This window comes from Sarcophilus harrisii, chromosome 4, assembly GCF_902635505.1.
Source record: "Sarcophilus harrisii chromosome 4, mSarHar1.11, whole genome shotgun sequence".
In the NCBI taxonomy this organism is placed as follows: Eukaryota; Metazoa; Chordata; class Mammalia; order Dasyuromorphia; family Dasyuridae; genus Sarcophilus; species Sarcophilus harrisii.
In genome coordinates this window covers 207,110,696-207,133,736 of record NC_045429.1, presented here as the reverse complement: position 1 = coordinate 207,133,736, position 23,041 = coordinate 207,110,696, and the positions used below count along the sequence as shown (strand labels likewise).

The 23,041-nt window shown below is 33.3% G+C and overlaps 1 protein-coding gene across 1 annotated transcript in view; it reads right to left on the bottom strand.

Annotated features, from left to right (window-relative positions):
• Positions 1-5,290: 5,290 nt before the first annotated feature.
• The window catches only part of MMS22L (MMS22 like, DNA repair protein), a 156,726-nt gene continuing 138,975 nt past the window's right edge, over positions 5,291-23,041 (bottom strand). Inside the window, exons 21-25 of the mRNA XM_003769307.4 lie at positions 20,040-20,251; positions 14,999-15,162; positions 9,493-9,589; positions 7,990-8,157; positions 5,291-5,520 (exon numbers count right to left, since the gene is read on the bottom strand). Of these exons, the coding sequence (XP_003769355.1) occupies positions 5,439-5,520; positions 7,990-8,157; positions 9,493-9,589; positions 14,999-15,162; positions 20,040-20,251 (723 nt within the window). The 3' untranslated portion in view covers positions 5,291-5,438. The remainder of the gene's footprint in view (positions 5,521-7,989; positions 8,158-9,492; positions 9,590-14,998; positions 15,163-20,039; positions 20,252-23,041) is intronic.

Genomic DNA, 23,041 nt, shown 5'->3' with positions numbered 1-23,041 from the left:
TTGTCAGATAAGGGAGTTGATGTCAAGATCCTATAGTTGTTCTCCAAGAGCAGATAATTTAGATGGGGGGTGGGGAATATGGTGGATCTTGGGGGAAGGGGTGCAATGTGAAACATTTTTGTGATATGTGAGGCACTATATAATTATGTGTCAAAATGAATACTAGAGATACTAAATGACAAAATAATTTGGAGGGCTGGTGGAGAATGCAATTAGTTCTTGAAGTACTTGGATGGTTGGATAGACATATTTGACATGTCACAATGAGATCCCTGTTAGGAGGATGGCAGAAGGAGGGGGGAACAGTAATAGAAAGCCATTCTTGATTATAGGCAGCCTTGAATACTAGTTTGAAAAATTAGAATGTTTTCCTCTACATAATTTTGAAGATTTTCCAAAGAACAACAAATAAAATGGATAGGAAAAAAGTCTGGAAATAGGCTTTTCCAATGAGGAAGTTACTCTAGTCAGTAAATTAGATGACAATGATATGGAGAGGGAAAGGGATAGGCAAAATAGATTTTTCTAGGAAGGGGTGAAAGCAAGATATTACAGAGGAAGAATTGATAGGACTGACACAGTGATTGGCCAGCTGATTACAGGCAAGGAAGGAGCCAAAGATTTAAGAAAGCTGTGGGACTGCTTTCAGTGGTATTGCTAATAGAAATGGTATTACAGAATATTTGAGAATAAGCATTGAAGAAGGTGGAAGCAATGGTTGAAGTCTTCGTTTGAGATATTTAAGAGTGAAAGGGGCAAATTTTCTCCTAAGAATAGATAGGTGATAGTTCCAATATACTCTCTTCTCATTAAAACTCACATAGAAAAACTGCATTTAGTTTTGAGAATATATTCAGAAGACACAGAGAATGGTAAAAGACCTTAGGCCCATGTCATATGGCTAATTGGTGGCCCTCGGTTTATCTTCCTTTATCCTATTATACCTGGTCATCCCAGCTTCCATGGATTTAGTTGCCATCTCTATGCAAATGATTATCAAATTTATTTATTATCCTAACTAATGTGAATCCTAATCTCACATCTCTAACTGCCTACTGGCAGTCAAATATGTCTAAAGATTTAAATCATTATTTCCTCCAAAATCCTCTCCTCTTCTCAACTTCTTAGTTACTGTAAAAAGTATCACCATCTTCCCAGCCATCCAGTTTTGGAACCCAAGTGTCATCCTTGACTCTTACCCTCCATACCCAGTTATTTGCCACTTCTTATAACATCTCATAGGCACCTTTTCTCATTACCTCATGCTAAGTAGGTAGAGCTTAGACTTCCTCCCCTGTCTTTTCCCCCTCTAGAGAATTCTCCATTCAGCTGTCAAATTAATTTTTCTAAACAAATTGCAAGCCTTCCCATGTCCTCCGCCCCAATTTGATCAATTTCAGTGATTCCCTATTGCTTTTAGGATCAAATATAGAACCTTCTGGTTTCTGAAAGCTTCACAAACTGGCTTCCCACCTTTTTCTTCTCCTTAAACTTGATACCCTCAATATCTCATAATTTAGTGATGCTGGTCTCCTAATATTTACATACAGCCTGTCTCTGGATACTGTTCATTTTCACTCGCTGTCCCCTCCAGGGCTGGAACTTGCTCCCTCTCTGCCTTCTTGCTTTCTTCAAGTTTCAGCTAAAGTTCCACCTACCAAAGAAGCCTGTCCCAGTCTTCCTTAATCTTAGTGCTTCTTGATGAGATTACCTCCAAGTTATCCCCCAAAGTCTGGCACAGAGTAGAACTATATTTGTTGACTGACTTACTGAGGATTGAAGGTTTAGCCTGGAAAAATAAAAAGACGGGGAATACAGTATCTGTCATCAAGGGTTTGAAGATTTGTCATTTGGAAGAAGGATTGGATTTGATCTGTTTGATACCAGAATCATGAAATGGGTTCAAGTTGCAAAGAAATCAATTAGGCTAATTCATGTCTAGAAAAACTTCTCAACAACTAGAGTCATCCAAAAGTTGAATGCGCTGCCTTGTGAGGTTCTGGGTCCCCACTCATAGGGGGTCTTTGAGAAGAGGATGGGTATGCTAGTGACAATTCCTAATGGGTTGGACTGGATGGCTGTTTAGGTTTCTGCAAATTCTCAGATTCTAAGATCTTGTACAGATGGGCCACAATGAAGCCTTTTTCAAAATGAAGGATAGATGTAGCCCAGTCACAACTGAAAAGATAGTAGAACTGATTTACCATAACAGTTCTTTTCCTGGCTTCAGACATTTCCTACAATATATGTAGGCACATATGCTTGTGGTTTTAATAAAAGGAAATGCCTTAATATTTCAGTATAGTGTGGCTGCAAGCTTTTGTTACCAAAACACAAGTTCTTGTACAGCTCACCTACAAAATGGAAAATCTTTTTGGATATGGATCTAGTTAGATATTCTGTGTGGTCCATTTGAAGAGTGGTTTAACTATATGTGGAGAGGTTATTGGCAGAAAGTTAGCCACCTGGTCATACATTTGTGTTGCTACAGCTACTCAAGAGCTATAGCCCAAGAGAGAGAGGGGATGTGGTTTCAGTGAGAGAGGACAGATTTATCTCATAGAGCAAGATCCTCAAACCAAGGTTGGCATTCCTGTAAGCTTTTAAAACACAAACTTCTTCAAGTGACCAGAAATTCTCAAGTGCAGAAAGCAGAGAATAAACTCAGGTTCAATAAATCACTTTTATAATGGGAAAAAAAATGCATGTTCTAACCTACTAAGTAACACGAAGATGTTTTAATTACATTAGCTGAAGTAATAACAACAACTTACCACAATATGGATGCTTTTTTGGACTTGGTGAACCATAAAGGGAATGTGAGGGAGTGAGTGTGTGTGTGTGTGTGTGTGTGTGTGTGTGTGTGTACATATATATATGTATAAGAATTCAGGATACTCCTAGCTTGCTGCTCTGGATAAATTTTGTTAAGGTTTCTTCTTAATCATGAAATATTTCAAACAATACTACCCTCTTAATTTTCTAAAATACTAGATTCCTCCCCTCCCCCAAATAGGGATAAGGGGAGAAAAGCCCATAGGTTGATTTGTCCTTTAATAAATATAGAATTTTTTGTCCAAGAATCTCAAATTGTAACTTACAGGTTTAAGTATTTGGTAGAACTAGATCCATGATAAAACTATATTCTCGGGGGATAAACAGAATAAGTTATTATGGAATTATCAAATAAGACCTATAACAAAAAAAAAAAATCAAAACAAAACAAATGGGATCAATTTAGAACAAATGACAAAATGATATGTATTGTAATTGACAGAATGCAGGACATGGAGGCAAGAAGAGCTGAATTCAAATTCTCCCTCAGACAATTTGCTAGCTGTGTGATAATGACCAAGTTATTTAATCTCTCTCAACCTTGGTTTCTGTATCAATTAAATGTGGATACTAACAATACCTATTTCACTAGACCATTTAAATATTAAATGAGGTACACAATATACTATGTAAATGCTAGCTATTCTTCTTGTTATTAATATATAATGCATATTACTACCTTTTCTCTAATGAGGACCAAATAAAAATGATAGGCCTCATGTTATAATCAGAAGTAATAGTTACATGACTAGGTTTTGCTAAACCAATGTATAGCACCCTCAACAGAAAAGGATTTATGTTCTAAGAGCAACACCTCTTAATATCTCTCAGGGAAAAACAAATTCACCCCTCAGCCTGGTATTTGATTTGCTATCACATTAATTCTCTTACATCCAATTGAAAGGCAAACAAGTAACATTCTGATACTACTTCCTGAATTCCCATTAACTACAGAAGTTACTTTATTAATTAAGTACCCCTGAGCCCCCATCTGGGTATATGAAAATTGGAAAAACCTATTTTCCCATGAATATTTATCTCTTCTCTCAAACCTTTGTCTCATAGACTACAAATATCAATTACTAGCTATATAGTTTATATATATATAATATTAATTATATATAATATAATTTAGTAACAGTGATCGATAATATAAAAACATAAATTTAGGCAATGAATCTAAGAAAGATTCTAAACCAGAAATAACTACTGGCTGCAATAGTTTTCTCAGGATGGCAGTTTAAATCTCCCAGGAATTTTTTCAGAACATCTTCTCAGGGAATAAGAGTTAAACTCAATTCTCTCAAAATCTCATGGACTCTTCAAAAAGTTGACAATTAATTCATTAAGTTGCATCTCTCAGAAGACAATACTTATTGTCTGAGTCTCCTCAAGGAAAAAAAAATTCTCCTAATCCTGTCAGTTCTCATATAGTCCTTCATTCATGACAATTAACTGTTATCCTTCTCTTCTGTCCCTACCATAACTCTATTTCATTTCTTAAATAAAGTAATATAACAATAACCAAAGTCTTCGTGCAAGGTGTAGTAACAAGGAAAAGGACAAATGGTGGAATGAGAGGGTCTGATAATATTGTGAAAATACAGTAAAACTAGTTGTTGAGGAAATACATTCTGAAGACTTGTATGAATGAGCCTTTTTAGATGTGAACCTGAATAAAGACCTATAAATAAACTTTCTCAAATCCTTTCCTTACATGCTAAACTCTAAACAGCTAAATGTTCTCAAACATGCAATAGGCCAGTATTGATTATTCAGGTCTGAGTACCCAGATTATGGATTAATCCTGGTCTTAGTTTCTCCATCTCCTTCAGAACTGTTACCTGGCTTCTGGTCACATTGAGCATTTAATCAATGTGTGTTGATTGATTGATTGTGACCAATAAAGAGACTGGTTATGGAATTTAGAAGGATGGGGGTGGAAATGAAAGGCAAAAAGGTTTTATCTTAACAAATAAGATTACTCTTTAATTTTATGCAGTTATCTTCTTTTACTAAATGTACTTGACAATTTTGATGGGAGAAAAAAAAGACCTCCACTGTTGGAGCTAAAAGACTGAGCAAAGTAGCTGGAATTTTTCAGTGCTTAGCATAGTTAAACACAAGATACAAAAGAACTCCAAGAAAAGTCATTTACAGTCTTTGAATTAACTTAAGAACTTTAGAAATGTTCTATGGATTATCAAAAGTTGTCACCTACCCTCAATGTCTAGCATGCAGCAAGAGTTTAATAAATGTTTGCTGTTTGATTGGCTTCCATGTAGCATATGTAATTAATTTCATGAGAAGTACCCAATAATCTCTATTAGAAAATGGCTATCTTGCATTCACATTACTTAAAAACTCTTCAAAGCACTTACTGAAATGAAATCTATTTCCACTTCTTCAGTGATGTGATTTATGGAAATGTAGAGTTATATAAAGAAAGTCCTAGAAAACAGATTTTTATTTTTAACACATAATTAGAAGATTATCCAGTTCACAAAACTAGGAGTTTAAAAAGTGCAAATTGTATATTGTGGCTTTAAGTAGCAACAATATGTTGAAGTTCTCAAAGACAAGTGCAAATGACATAAAATACACTAAGTGTTTTCATTTTCCAGTTTCAGCTTCTCTTCTTGACCTGGTTGTCCTAGGATGGATAAAAGTCGACAATAGGCTTCCCTGTTAAAAACAAAAATGAACAAGATATATTGTTACCTTCCATTATATTTAGAGTACCTATGAATTGAGATCCTGTGAAATATAAAATATAAGCACTTGGTACAGGAAAAGCAATGAGTCCTTTGAAATCCATCTTTATTGTTTTGTTATAATTAAGGCCAATGGAACTATTGAAGGCTTATTGGTTTGGCTTAGAGTGGCCCTTAATGATATCTAAGTTACAAAGTAGCCTGTAAAATTTCATTAATCTACTTAAATAATATGGCAATTAAGAGTCAAGGGATTTAAATAGGTAATGACATTCATTGTTTAATTCTTATTAAGTAGATAATAAAGATATGAAAATCAAATGGCAAATTTTCGATATAACAAGCATTAATAGTAAAGGGATTATAAACAGAATGATTTTATAATAGTCTTTCTAAATTCTCCATGTTTTTCTCTACCATCTTAGATAAGAAAACTTTATTAGTTTGTAAACCATTTTAAAAAGATCATTCCAGAAGTAATATTTATTTCAAATGTTCCAGTGAATAAGTAGTTATTACTGCTGTCATATTATAGGGCAATTTCTCCTCAGAAAAGGAGCTTTTATATCAGCAATGTTTTCTTTCACCTCTAACTTTTCTTTACTTAAAACAATTTAAACAAAAACTGAGTAACCACTTAGAGCTTTTTCATTCATCTTATAAAATTCCTTTATAAAGTTTGGGTTACAAATTAGTATATAAAATTAGAATCATGGAATCACAGATTTAGGATTGGAAGTGGACTTAAAAGTCATCTAGTCCAAACTTCTTACTTAACAGATTAAAAGATAAAGAAACTGAGACCTAATGATTTCAGTTAGAATGATTTGTCTAAAGGTATACAGAGAGCCAAGTAGCAAGCATTTAATGGCAAACTTTTCCATTGTTTTTGCCAAGAAAATCCCAAAATGGGTCTCAAAGAGTCAGACATGATCGAAATGATTCAACGAAATGTTATAGGCTAGACACTGTCTATCCAAAGTGTGAGGGATATACAGAAAGGCAAAAACATAGTCTGATTTCAAGAAACTCACATTCTAATAAAAGACATAATTATGCAAATAGCTACATATATACAAATACACAATGTGCTATTGTTCAGTTGTGTTTAGTGAACACAATTGTAGTTTTCTTGGCAACCATACTAGCTGGAATGCTTTGCCATTTTCTTTGCCAGCTCGTTTTATAGACGTGGGACTCAGACAAAAAGGGTTGAATAACTTGCCTGGGTCAAAAAGCTAGTAAATCTCTGAGACTGGACTCAAAATCAGGTCTTCCTGACTACCAGGACCAATGTTCTATCCACTGTGGCACATAACTGCCTATATATAGTGTGAATGGAAGGTAATCTTAAAGGGAGGGAATTATTAGTAAGAATATATATTTGAGCTGAGACTTGAAGGAAGCCAGGGAAATCAGAAGTTGAAGGTAAAGGTTTGAAACTAATTCACTAGACTCTAGATGTGGTACCTTTTCTATTCCAATACAATCCATTTAAATGATATTGTTGTTATTTAACATTGTTAAGAAGAAATTTAATGGTAGTATTCAATAGATCAAGTCAAGTAAGCTGGAAATATGTGTGTATACACAGTTGCTATAACTACAAAGAAAGTGATTTTTAAAAAAATTTTTTGGATGAATGGATAGTACCAAATGTAGAGTCAGAGGGCCCAGGTTCTAATTTTAGCTCTTTAACTTGCTATCTCTATAGGCAAATCACTTAAACTTCCTGGGCCTCAGTTTCACCATTTACAAAACTCTGTATGTGTGCAGGTTTGGACTATAAGATCTTTAAGGTCTCTTTCAGCTCTAACATGTAGAAACTGACAAGCTTTCTGAAGTAGTCATTTATGGCTAATGTTCTGTCAATAAATACTCAAAATATTGACAGTTTATCTTTAGAGTCAGCTCAGCAGGTGAGAAAGCTAGTCGTATTACTTTATGATCACATTATGTTGCTTCCTCCACTCCATCTTTTCTCTAAGATAAATGAGTCATTGACCCTCTAGACCTCATATCAAATGCCTTGGTTATTTATGAAGCTCAAATCTACCTTCAAAAGGCACTGATTTGTCATTGATGTGGATAAATACTGAAAGAATATAATAGTCCAGACTCTAAAGGTAATTCCAAAAAAGGGTTTCCAAAAATGTTCTAAGTAACAGTATCATATAATGAATGTGTAGTTTCCAATGAACTTTAAAACAGATGACACTCATTTGGAAGTATAATTTTTTTGTAGTTATGTCAAAAAAAAAATTTCAGTGCTTTATGCATTCTTATATTGATAAAGCTTTCATAACTCAAAAGATTCTACTCAATACAATTTATAAACACTATTGTATAAATTTATGTTCCAGTAACTTTGTTTCCTTCAAAATGAATGAGTCTTTTATTATCATTGTCCCAAAAACCAAAATAAAATGATAAAACATACCTTTGTGCAATATTTCTGCCAAGGCCTTGTTTAAGCTCAGAGTCCTTCAGGCACTGAGTGAGTGTAGGAATCAAATTGGTAACAATTTGTTGATCTAATTCTGCCACAATTGCTAAGATGTTATAGACTTGTTGCTCATATATCATACTATAGTCTTGGACAAACTGTCTAAAGAAAAAACAGAATACTTAGGATTATTTCTGGTACTATTCCTCAATTCAGTTTCTGCTTGCTAGGGCACTGTAAAATGAACACATTAGGAAGATCACTTCTAGATAGAGATTCTAGAAATTTTACTAGAAATATACTTCTTAAGAAGTACAAATTATTTTTATCCTCTATTATTAAAGAGTATTTGTATTCATGGGAGCAGCAAAAGAAAAAAAAATGCCTTATTTTGATACGGTGGGAATAAAGAGGGGAAAAAATTTTTTTTTCCACTGACCCCCTAAAAATTCCCACTGTTTCCTATTCCCTCTCTCCCAGTTGGAATGGAGAAAAATCAGCTTTGAATCCTAAATACATGTTGAGGGCTATGTGATAAAGGATGAAGTATAGTACCATATTCTTGAATTCATTTTAATTTGTTACAAACATATGAGCTCAGAGGGTAGAGTGAGGAAAAAAATATTGAACTTGGGATCAAAAAATCAGCGGTTTAAAATTCTGATAGCTAATAGCTACCTAAGTTTCATCACCTGTAAATAGGAAATGATATGCTAGTTTATAGGGTTGTTGAGAAGAGAGCACTTTGTAAATTAAAAAGAACCATATAAACATAATAGTAGCAAAACAGAATCCCAGAGAACTATTATCACCAATCTTAGTCCTGGAAATTAGATGAAAAAAAATGCATCTTCCTATTTTAGGAGAAGAGGTAGGAGACTGTATATGTGGAATGTTGCACATGCTGTCAAACACAGCTGATAAGGTTACTTTTTTCCTTCATTGTCCTAGTTACAAGAGAATGTTCAGTGAGTGCAGAAGGAGAAGGAGGAGAAGGAAAGGAATATATTTATATGTATGTAGGTATGTATTTGGAAATGCTAACAATGCAAAAACAAAAAGCATCAAACTTTTTTAAAAACCGTGAATCATTTTACCTACATCCAACATGCTCCCATTAACTAAATTATGTACAGTAAAAAGAGTTCCAGAGAATTCCAATTTTTGATCCTGAGGGTCCTATTTATAAGACTCCTAAAGTCTGTGCACCTGTCATCAAGATGACTGCACTCTCCCCACCCCCAACTCTCTCCTAACCCATGTCAGCATCTCTTCTCTACAAAATCCACAGGTAATCTAAAGTCAGTTGAGGTATGTTTTCCCAGACGACTTTAAAACAAAAATACAGGGTAATAAAACTGCCAAGAAGACAACAATTGAAATACTATAAACAAATAGTAACACATTATGTTTGGGATAATTAGTTATTTAAAAAACATGTTGGCTGTCAAATGGCTTGCAATAGTTTCCTTGCCAGTTGGCATATTTTCCAGTTACCTAAACACAGAAGTCAGCTGGGTGGCAGGCTCTCCTCCTGACCCCGCTTGGCAGGCTTTTACAATGTAGTCCAGGTTCTCAGTGGCTAGCCTTTTAACTAGGAGGAAAAATTATAGCATTACACAGTATGTCTGAATTGACCATCTGGATACTTAGTTTTCGTGAAGACTTTATTCTCTTGATTTAGAAAAATAAATAGGCTGTTTTCTTAAAAGTATATAGTCCTTCTTTTGGTTTTCTTGGGCTGAGGATCAAGTAAGTAAAAGCTGATAGTTGGTGGGGTTTTTTTTTTTTTTTTGTTTTGTTTTTTTATGATTACATGCATAATCCAACTTGTACCTAACATCCTCACTGCCTTCCCTAATATGCAGGTAATAAACGAGATAAAAGGAACATTCTTCTGCTACTGGTCCACCCCAAATTGTCAATGGCCTCAGGCATGTGGGCACAAAGCTATTTGCAAGGTGTCTCAGCTTCTCTTCCCCCACAAGGACTCATTTATGGAACTGCTGTCTCCCCAACCCATCCTCCCTCAGAACATATGGCAGTGAAATCAAAAGCAACATTTGTATTCAAATATACTAAAGATTGACTGAAAATAGGTTGTTTTGGAACAGTCTGTGAATCGAATAGTGCATTTTGAAGTTTATTCTGTTAAAAGTGCTAGCCCAAAGATTTCAGGTTAAAAATCCTACTTTCTGAAAAACTGTATAAAAGCTAATAATATAGAAAACATAATTTATGGATGAGTTATCTATGTATTGTCAAAATATGAATTGGTTAGAGCAAATATCAGAATGAACACCAAATGAGAAGAATAAAGATAAGAAGATATAGCATAGTATGAGAAATATGGAAGGGGAAATAATGGAGAAATTTCATTGCTATTGCTAAACTTGATTTATATTTTATAAAGATATATATATATTTACAAATGGATATGTATATATACATACACATATACATTAATACAACTTTTAAATTGTTCACACCTCGTTTAATATATTTTCATATAACCCTTTCTTGTTTTTTTGAAGTGTTTACATTTGTTGATGAATGTAATAACATTTAAAAAATGGTCCAAATTAAAGGGAATTCCCTATACAAAGTGAGTTCCTTCAGGCACTCCTGTTTGCATATGATATTGTGATGACTGCACTAAAGGCTGAAACTTTGCAGATCCCCCAAATGAGAACCCAAATCATTTAAAAGACAAAAAGCCATGTGGATGAAGAATGCCTATTGTTTGAATAATGATATGCAGTTGAATGAATAACCCATACAACTGATTGATTTATAGGTATATTCAGCTTAAAGAGACACTATAGATATACTCCAAGTTGAATCTGTAACTGAGAGGAAGAACAAACAATATTGATAGCATCTGAGAAATTACATAGTAATTTCAAAAACAAAAAACTTCTTGAAAAAAAACATCTTAGTAGTACCATTAAAATTTCGGTGATGATGTTTGGATGTAAATCACAGAATACCACAACTTCTAAGGAATAAAACTTGCATATATTTCAAAGGACAGTGCAATGAGCAGCATAAAAAAAATATTATCAAAGAGATGTATGACTGGAAAAGCAGATGAGTCAGTCATATATCATAAGGGAGAGATAAACGATGAATAGGTCACATGCTACATTGGCAGCCACACATCCAAAGACAGAGCAAAGCCTCTACTATTTTGGATGCATGCCCTCCTTATAGAGAATTTACAGAAGAATACAGCCTGAGAAGATTTGGATAACTTCCCACTGGGACTGCTATAATCCTTTGTTGGTGAGGTCACAGTTCCATTAAAGGCATAGGGGTCTGTAATATGCATCAGTAAAAGAAATATTCACAGAAGTTAAATTATGGATCCTAGAATTATACACTAAAATTTCATCACCCTGTTGAGGGGCAGCATGGTGTAATGAATAAAACACTGGAGGTGGGAGTTAGGAAGACAGGTTGAATCCTGCCTCAGACACTTACTAGCTTCTGACCCTAAATAAATCACTTAAATTGCAAAGATTTGGATTCTTCACCTGTAAAACTAGGGCAATCATAACATCCACTTCACAGGTTGTTGTGAGGATGTAATAAAATAATGCATGTGAAAAGCTTTGCAAACCTCAAAAAGCTGTGTAAGCATATATATAAATATATATGTATGTATGTAATAAACTTTCTATTGCATTAAAAGGAAAATAAAATATGAACTCTTACTCTTATTTCTACTTTGTTCCTCTATCAGACAAACATATTGAAAACATATTGAAGAACTATCTGAAACAATAACTTTGAATTTCTAAGTGCTTCTGATTTGCCAATCATAAATGTATTTTAAAAGAACCAAAGCTCTCTAGAAGTTACATTGTATTTTATTTTGTAAATATGTGGGATATGATGAAGAAGCCTGAATGGAGGGATTCATTTCACCAGCAAAGCCAAGTGATATTTTTGTGGTATCTTAAGTGGGATAATGTTTATGGAAAAAACGTCTAATTTCTTAAAGGGCACATAAAAATTTATGAGGCAAGAAAAGCAGAAGGAAAAGAGCATATTAGATCGCCATCTACAAAGCCATGGGTTTTCTAACATCATGGTATACAAAACTGCCAAAAGACAACCCAGACAAATAATATTTATGCTTGGGGAAAAATAATTATCTTTACCAAGACTTCTAAAAATCTACATGTAGTGTATTAAAATTTTATTTAATTAATATAAAATCACTCTTCTTCCCATTAACCCTTGGGGAGAAATCAAGTATTTTCTATAATCTTCCAAATGGCCCATTTCACATTAGTCCTCAAGGAGAAACAATTTTCTCTCTAAGCAGGAACACAATTCAATGCTTAATGCTATTCCTTCAGCTGGCAAAAGGAATCAATGCAGAGACCTCTAGAGAATCCTATATGCTATCAATGCTGATGATATGATCCATTTACTTGCAAGAAGTGAACAGCAAAGTTCAATCCTTGAACCCCGATCCCATTCATGATAGAGCACTTTACAATCTTTGAAACAATATGCTAATCATAATCTTGTACTTTTAACTGTCTTAAAGTCTTAAAATATACAGTAGAAATCATTTTGCCATATGTATAACTCTGGGCAGGTTACTTTCCTTTTCCATTCCAGTTCTTTCCAGTTTCATCTGATGGCTCATGCTTGTGATCACTGTTATTGTCAGAGGCCAAAGGCTGGTAGACTGCTTAAACTCAGGAGGTTTTCTTTTCATTTATTTATTTTTCATTGCTTTGATATATTTTTTTTTAATTTTTATTAAAGCTTTTTATTTTTTAAAACATATGCATAGATAATTCTTCAACATTAACCCTTGCAAACCCTTGTGTTCCAATTTTCTCCCCTCTTCCCCCATCCTCTTCCCTAGATGGCAAGTAGTCCAATATATATTAAACATGGTAGAAATATATGTTAAATTCAATATATGCATACATATTTATACACTTATCTTGCTGCACAAGAAAAATAAAATCAAACTGGAAAAAAAATGAGAAAAATAAAATGCAAGCAAACAACAATAAAAGGAGTGAAAATGTTATGTTGTGATCCACATTCAATTCCCACAATGCTATCTTTAGGTATATATGGCTCCCTTCATCACAAGATCATTAGAACTGGTCTGAATCATCTCATTGTTGAAGAGAGCCATGTCCATCAGAATTGATCACCATATAATCTTTCTGTTGCCCTGTATGTCTCCTGGTAATACCTATTTCACTTAGCATCAATTCCTGTAAGTCTCTCCAAGCCTCTCTGAAATGAATGACCGTTTCTTTTAGAACAATAATACTCCACAACATTCATATACCATAACTTATTCAGCCATTCTCCAATTGATGGGCATCCACTCAGTTTCCAGTTTCTTGCCACTACAAAAAGAGCTGTCACAAACATTTTTGCACATGTGGGTCCCTTTCCCTTCTTCTTCTTCTTCTTTTTTTTTTTTTTTTTTTGCTTTCATTTTTCCTTTTATTTAAAAAAAAAAATTTAATAGCTTTTTATTTACAAGTTATATGGAGAGATAATTTTACAGCATTGACAACTGCCAAACCTTTTGTTCCAATTTTCTCCCTCCTTCCCCCCACTCTTTCCCCTAGATGGCAGTAAGACCAATACATGTTAGATATATTAAAGTATAAATTAAATACAAAATAAGTATACATGTCCAAACCGTTATTTTGTTTTTTTTTCTTTATTTTGTTTTAAACCATTATTTTGATCGGACTCTGAAATATTGTATAGTTAGCCTGTGAAGGAAATCAAAAATGCAGGCGGGCAAAAATATAGGGATTCCCTTTCCCTTCTTTAAGATCTTTTTTGGGAGATAAGCCCAGTAGAAACACTGCTGGATCAAAGGGTATATATATACACACAATTTGATAACTTTTTAAGCACAGTTCCAAATTGCTTTCCAAAATGGCTGGATCAGTTCACAATTCCACAATGTATTAATGTCTCAGTTTTCCTACATCCCCTCCAACATTTCGTCATTATCTTTTCCTGTCATTTTAGCCAATTTGAAAGGTGTGTAATGGTAACTCAGAGTTGTCTTAATTTGCATTTCTCTGATCAATAATGATTTAGAGCACCTTTTCATATGATTAGAAATAGTTTCAATTTCTTCATTCAAAAATTGTCTGTCCATATCCTTTTGACTATTTATCAACTGGAGAATGGCTTGAATTCTTATAAATTTGAGTCAATTCTCTATGTATTTTAGAAATGAGGCCTTTATCAGAACCCTTGAATGTAAAAATGTTTTCCCAGTTTATTGTTTCCCTTCTAATCTTGTCTGCATTTGTTTTTGCTTGTACAATTTTTTTTTTACTTTTATATATCGAAAATTATCTATTTTGTGACTAATGATGATCTCCGGTTCTTCTTTGGTCATAAATTCCTTCCTCTTCCACAGATCTGAGAGGTAATCTATGCTATGTTCTTCTAATTTGTTTATAATATCATCTTTATGTTTAGGTCATGAACCCATTTTGACCTTATCTTGGTATACAGTGTTAGGTGCGGGTAAATGCCTAGTTTCTGCTACTCTAGTTTCCAATTTTCCTAGCTGTTTCTATTTTATAGTGGAACTCAGGAGTTTTGACCTACAATAGGGGCAAAAGAAGATGGAGAAGCCCATATTAAACAGGGGACCAATATGACGGGCTCTGGGGAGCAAGGAAGACCAGGCTAATAAAGGGGGACCCAGCCCAAGTGGAAAATGAAATAGACCACAGTATCCAAACCAATCAATAGTATTATTGGCCTGTGAGTGGCTGCTGAACACACCCAGCCTGACTAGGATAGAATACCAGACCTCAAAAATAAAATAAAATAAAATGACCTTTGTCATTTTGTCACCTTTTACCCTAAATATCATGAGCAAGAGACAATATATGTAAAAGAGATAAACTTTTTAAACACTGCCATAAACATTGTCATTATTCTTCACTGATAAATATATTAAACATATTAGTAAACTCACCCTGCAGTTCATTGACCAAGAGCAAACATTTCAACACACTCGGTAAGAGCTGTTCCATATCACCAATGTCCATCTTGGTTTTTGTGAAAAGTTCAAGAATGAAAGCCAGAATGGATGCTAAGCGAGGAGGTGGTGAAGATCCTTTAAAGTGAATATAGGATTTCCTAAAATAAGAAATGTGTCCATGTTTTTTTTTTTTGGTTAAGGCAGAGCCATAGAATATACCATTTCAGGATGATATCAAAATGAATAATAAACATTTTTAAATCTTAAATTTACCTCCCTTTTGAAGATCTATGAGTATATTTTACTGTATTTACATTCCATTACACACAAGAAATGAAATCTCCAGTAAATAGATTTAGAGCTGGAATGGATTCAAGAGGTCAGTTAGTCTGCTCCCTCATTTTGCAGATCTAGGAAACTGAGGCCTAAAAAAGGGCAAGTCAAGGTCACATAGCTACTAAGGGGAGGGTCTGAAATGACCTATGTACAACAGTAGGGCAAAGGAACGCTATATAGGAAAACTATAAGTGGAACAGGAGGTAGGTTCGAATGAGATAATATCCATAAGACCTTTAGCAGAATGCCTTGGACATAAAAGGTACTTAATAATTACTTATTCCTTCTTCTTTTTCTCCTTATTATGGTGAGAGCTAGAGATGACAAATAGACAGTTCAAGGAAGACACTAATAGACACAAAATAGAAAGAGATTTAGAGAAGATCTAAAAAAGAAAATGGAAGAGAATTTTAAGGACAATGAGATAGGGATTAGCTGTAATATATACCAACAGAGGAAATACTCATATAAATGAGAACATAGATCCAGTGATGTATTGAAGAACTAAATATCTCTCTGGTGTTCTGTAAAGCATTTGGACTTAATAAACATTATGAAAACTCGATGACTGTACCAACAAAACTATCTTATTAAATTTACTAATGCCTTTTGGTTTTCTATCACCAGTATTACTAGAAATATTACCATACCTAACATACAACATAGCCTAAAAATGAATCTTCCTTTATAAGGAAAAACCCAAAAATCCCAAACATTTAGGAGGAAGAAAAATCCAAATTCTTACAGTGATCATATCTGACAATGGATACTATAATGTGACCTAGAAATTTCCCACCTCTCTATAGAAAGGAGAAATATGTTTCAGTTTCTTTTCTTCTGGACCATTATAGATTTAATGTCAGATGTCAAATAGGCTTAATAATAATTGAAAAGTCAAACCTACACAGTTATGCATTCTATAATAGCCCAATCTGGTGGTTTAAGAGTAAATAAAGCCATACACTTTGCCCAAAAGACTTTATCTGTGAACTGATTATTTTTTCATAGCACAACAAGCCTTATTCTTTTGCTTCTGCTGTAAAATATACAGCATATTCTCCAAAGAAAAATAGAACCATTTCCTTCTTATGATCCTCTTTGGAGGGAAGAAAATAGGGGTGTGGAGGCAGGGAAGAGATAAGCACAGATACTCCCACGCTCATATAAACAAAGAAATTCCTTACATGAGTTAATATTCTCATCTCACACTGTACTCTATCCTTCAACTGGCAGGTTAAGGAACGTGCCTGAATAAAAAATTCCTATAACTCCTGAATTTGAACTCTCCTTCAGAATAGTAGATTTTAATATTTAATTTAGATTTCCTGAACAACACAAAAGAGAAAACAAGTAAAACTATCATTTATAGCTAATTTAACTATAAGTCTTCAAATATTTGTGAATCAATTGCAAACTTGTTATTATTTGATATTCAGAGATATACCAAAAATGTTTGATAAGGGAATCTTCTACTTAGATATAATGCGAATACTCAAAAAGGCAGCCCCTAAATTTCTATATTTTTCTATTTCTATATAATGGTAATCATTACATTCTAAAAAAACTTTTAAATTTTCTCTACTCATACAGACACTATGCTAATTCAGGGCCTCATCACCACTTACCTGGACTACCACACTAGTCTCCTATTTAGTATTCCTATCTCATTTATTTCCATATTCCAATCTGTTATTGGATTGCTGCCTAAATAGATTTTCTTTGAGAACATATTTGCCCATGTCATCTCCTCTACTCAATAAATTGATAGTTATCTATTACCTCTAGGATCAAATATACACTCTAACATTTAAATCTCAAAAAAATCTGGTGCCTTTTGACCTTTCTATTCTCTGCATATATTGCTTTCTCCATGCATCCCATAATCTAGCCAAACCGGCCTGTTTGCTAGTTAGCACACCCAACATTCCATTGCTATTTCAAAGCTTTGATTCTGGTTTTTGTCCTACATGCCTGGAATATAACTCTCCTCTTCTGGGCCTCTTAAAATCCCTGATTTTCTTCTATACTCAGTTCAAGTATCACCTTCTACATGGAAGTCTTTTTTCATCACTCTAGTTTCTTATACTCTATCCCCACACTAGCTCATTTTATATATGCATATGTGTGTGTGTATGTATATATATATATATATAATATGGATACTTACACAAGTACAATTGTATCATCCTTAAAATGAAAGGAAATGGAGTAGATAATCGCTAAGATCCCTCCAAATCTAGGATGCTTTGAGTGTCAGGTCACCGTGGAGACAAACTGTCCTGTGACAAGGAATAGTAATTTCTTTTTTGTTGAAAGCTAGAGCATGAAAGTCACACCTTTCCTTGAATTTTAAAGGAAAAAAATGCAGGAAATAGAGAAAAAGGAAGCTTGGTATAGCAAGACTGAGCAAATGAGTTTATATTCTGACCTACAAACAACAGGGAACTCAAAGATTTTTGAGTCAAGTATCACATTTTGAAAGTGGTGTTTAAGGAAGATAAATGTGGCAATGGTACATAAAAATGAGCAGAAGAGCAGGGGCTGGGGACAGAAACTTATTATTGCAGTGGTCTAAATACGAGTTGACAACAAAAGGGGGAATGGAAAGGCAGGGATGAATTCAAAATATAAAGGAAGAATCAATAAAACCAATTAGATATGAAAGACAAGGAATGTAGGGTCAAAAATGACTCAAGTTTCAAGCCTAGAGTTATAGAAAAGTGAATCGAAGTACAAGAAAAATAGAAAAAAAAGGAAGCAAAAGTAGAAAGGGCAACTTTTTTGGGGTCTACAGGAAGAAGAGGGTGGGTGTCATGTTGGAGAAGAAATCCTTGGTCTCAGACAAGACCAGTTTCAGGTATCTGCTTGATATATATGGGCTATTGCAAATGTTTAGCAGACAGCTGGATATGAAGAGCAGACAGTTCTCTCAAGACAGAAGTTAGAGCTGGAGATGTAAGACAAAGACTTTATAGGTGATGGTGAAGAAATGAACTCCATTATCCAAGGATGATTTGAACTGCAGTATATCCAAATCTGTGGAATGATTAGGACTTCTATACTATAAAAAGTGGAAGTTACTCATTTTACCTATCCCATCCTTAGTACCTCTTTTGTAAGGTGAGAGAATTGTACTAGAGGACCCAAAATACATTTTTCTTGTAAATTCTAGGGTACTATGATTCTTTTGCAGGGTTTAAGGATATTCTCTATCAGAGAACAGTAAATAGAAAGAAAATAAATTCTATGAATACAAACTAAGGGAATGGGGGTGGTAGGGAGTTGTGTATATCATATTTTATTCCTGATTCTAATGCTTAAGCATACAAGCTACGGTTTAGCAAAATCTTTGGTCCCAAATAAAGTCATAAAAAAAGCCCAAAAAATTGTGTGTTAATTTATAATCTAGTTCCTGGAAAGAAATGAGTTACTGGATACAGAAAAGACTGAAATGGTCCTCAAACTGCTGCTCTTTTCATGATCATCTTTCACCTTTAAGCTTACCTTGATGTGATTTCCTCTCTCCTCAAATTCTTCAAACCTATTTATTATGAAAGATCTATCGAAAGCACCAAAAACAAGATGAAACATTAGCTGAATAGAGGATGTAACTGTATTTGTTATAAAGCTAACATAGGGTGCCATTTTGGTGTAAGAGTTATTTTTGTTTTTTAAAGATGGATCTTGTTCTCCTAGAAGTCAGTATCTAAAACCTTAAGGCAGGTATAGAGAAAGCAAGGGTAGCTTTCCATAAGAAACACACAAATGCCGGGAAAAAGACTATGGAAAATGGAATTTGGTTATTTTTCATTAGAAATATAAGAATTTACAAAATGAACATTTTCCAAAGTAGAAAGGTTTAAAACAATGTATGCTAGTATATATAAGTAAAAATGTTAAGAAAACTGGGAGTTGTAACTAATTTTTTGCAGAATCACTTAAACTGTCCAGAAACACTTAAAATAGATAATAGATTGTCTAAATTTTAGTTTAAGTTTCCTTTTTTTAAATATTAGAGTAATTTCCTAATGTAGTGCCCCTCTACTTCCAAAATGAACCCTTTCTTATAACAACAACAACAACAAAAATAACCCATGTTATTAAAAAAGATTTATAAAGCTATCTTATATGATAGCATTTATATAGAGCACTCTAACGTCATCCTCACAGTTGCCTACCTTTTCCTCTTCTCTAGTATAGAGACTGGTCATTGCAACTAATCTTTTTTTTTTGTACTTTTTTCATTTATATTATTATAGTCATAGTCTCTTGATGTTATTTATTTTATTTTGCATCAATTCTTAATATTCTTTCATATTGCTTTGAATTTTTAATATTTGTTTGAAAAAACAGAATATTTCATTGCATTTGCATACTATAATTTGTTCAGCAACTCTTCAATTTATAGGTACCACTTTGTTTCTAGGTTTTTTAGTACTATAAGAAGTGCTTCTCTGAATACTGCATTATTATTTATTCTAGGGTATGAATGTTTAAAGTTATGGCTTTTAAAGCTCTTTATTACATTTAATAGTAGGGTATGGTTAGTAATAGTTTTAGTATTAAGACCAACTGTAAAATACTTTACATTTATTTTTAATTTTTTAAAAAATTCGATAGCATTTTAATCACTTAAAAAAAAACACTAAAGGAAAATTTGGCTTGAAATGACCACCTTTTCCCCTGTATTTACTGTTACCTTATTACTTGCACAATAATTTTCTGAAGACATGAAATCTTGGATGTGGTGTTTGATCTGCTCAATGCCAAGAGAACAGGATGTTGTTCAAGGACTTGAAGAGATGGGGAAGCTGGCAGAAAACGCCCAATATATTGCTCAACAATGTTCCCTAGTAGTTGGTTCAAATAGGCATTCTGAGTTTGGGAATGACAACAAATAACACACATTCCCTGAGTGAGAAATAAAAAGAAAGATGAAATAAATAAAAGAGGGAAATATAAAGAATATACCAGACAAAAAGAACAAATACAGGCACACTTCTACTCATTTTCATTTGTTAGTGTTTTTAAGTTGACAAACACATTCCATCATTAATCTATAATACAGAGTATTTATAATTTACTAGTAAGATCAAGAACTGAACTTGTATGGTCCTTGGAATGATTCCAGAGTATGAGGCTGATACATACTTGGGAGCAAAATAATGACCTCTATTCTGTATTTCTGTAATATTTTTATATAAGAAAAACAATAAATAGTATTTCATGGCTGCACAGACTCTTTACTTTCTCCTCCATCTCAATACTCAAATTGCATGTGTTCCTCAGTGACTGAAGAAGAATTCAGGAAAAAAGTCTACAAAACTGCTTCAAAACATGCTTTAAATTCTACTTTCAGATGGTCATCAAAAACTCCCCAAAAAGAATACAAGAGAATGAATTCATGATAGAAAATTTTTACATTAAGGAATGTGTTTTGTTAATATTAAGGTACAAAATAATATTGTTTCATTTTTGTCTTTATATTCACAGTACCTAGCAGAGTGCCTGGCACAGAGCAGATACCTAATAAATGTTTTTTGAGTGACAGAGTGACCATGCATAACAATTTGTCCACTGTTCTAGTAAGAATATTTTAAGAAATAAACAACAGGGACATAGTTTTTAGGCTCAAATGATTTCCAGATCTAGTTCATGTGGTTTTGTACTACATGCAAAAGGAAGCCATTTACTCTCATCCTAATGTAAGTTCAATACCACTATCTGAATAACAAAAATGTGCCCAAGTCAGCACAAGGTCCAAAATCTTCCACTCCATCATCAGCTAAATATGGGACTTTAAGGCGGGCATCTGTCAGACTGTAGGTGACCTTAGGTAAATACATTTTGGAGTGTTTCTGAGGATTTCTAGAGTAAATTCTAAATTGATAAAACCTTTAGAGCTGACTCAGTAGAAGATGGAAATTCTGGGAATCTGCTTATGCTTCTACTAGAAAGTGCATACTAAGTTCCAAACAATATGCTATAAAAGTAAAAATATTTTAGCATATATATATATATATATATATATATATATATATATAAACACATTTTTAAAAGAGTATGTATGTATATATGCACATATATTTAGTTAGTATACACACACATAATATATGTGTGTGTGTGTAAATATATATATATATATATATATATATATATATATATATATATTCCATTTTACCAAAGGAATGAGGAAATAGCATCATCTGAGAATTTCATTATGTTTTACATCAATAAATTATGGTTTTCCTCAAGCAAAGTGTCTGTCAGCCATGCTACCATAGCATGAGTATTTTTTTAAAGTCAATATTACACTTTGAAGAATAACAACAATAAGACAAAAACATAAAAGATATATATAATATGTATGTATAACAATATTTATTGTTATATTCTACTTTCAGATGGTCATCAAAAACTCCCCAAAAAGAATATAAGAGAATGAATTCATGATAGAAAATTTTTATATTAAGGAATGTGTTTTTGTTAATATTAAGGTACAAAATAATATTGTTTCATTTTTGTCTTTGTATTCACGGTACCTAGCAGAGTGCCTGGCACAGAGCAGATACCTAATAAATGTTTTTTGAGTGATAGAGTGTCCATGCATAACAATTTGTCCACTGTTCTAGTAAGAATATTTTAAGAAATAAACAACAAGGACATAGTTTTTAGGCTCAAATGATTTCCAGATCTAGTTCATGTGGTTTTGTACTACATGCAAAAGGAAGCTATTTACTCTAAATCCAATCCAAAGTTGCTAAAGTAGGAGATGAAACATTGATTATGAGGAACAGCATGTAGATCAGTGTGACTGGAATGTGTGAGGTATGTAATGTAATGTAATGTATACGAAAACTGGAAGGATAGGAAGTTTCCAGGTTGTAGAGAATTTTAAATGCCAGACATATTTCATATTTGATCAGATCTGAACATTAGAAAAATCACATAAATGATATATTTTGTAAAGAGGGAAGGTTTAAATTAGAGACTTCAAAGAGAAGGCTATTATGGTAGTCTATATGAAATGTGATGAGATCCTATTAGAGTAGTGACCCCCTAATTAATGTTATTGCAACAATAACAACAATAAGACAAAAGCATAAAAGATAATATATATATATGAAAGTTGGACCAGAAACTAAAGGTAGTTATGCATAAAAAATCAAGTTGAAAAATGGGCAAACGTGGCTTTTTTCAATGATGAGGTGATTCAAGGCAATTTCAATAGATTTGTGATGGAAAGAGCTATCTACATCCAGAGAGAAAACCATAGAGACTGAATGTAGATCAAAGCACAGTATTTTCATTTTTGTTGTTGTTATTTGCTTGGTTTTTTTTCTTTTTTTCCCACCTTTTGATTTTTCTTGAGCAACATGATGAATATGGAAATATGTTTAGAAGAATTGCATATGTTTAACCTATATTGGATTGCTTGCTGTTTAGGGGAGGAGGTGTGGGAGAAGGAAAAATATGGAACACAGGGTTTTGCAAAAGTGAATGTTGAAAACTATCTTTTCTTGTATTTGGAAAAATAAAAAGCTATCAAAAATCAAAAGAAAAACGATCAAAAGTTATCTGTCACTGACCACTTTAGTTATGAAAGACCAAACACTGATAAAGTTAAAATAGTGTTTCCTACAGAAACAATGATATTGAGTGTTGAATGGATTCTAAGTTTGACACAAATGTTTCTCTGTT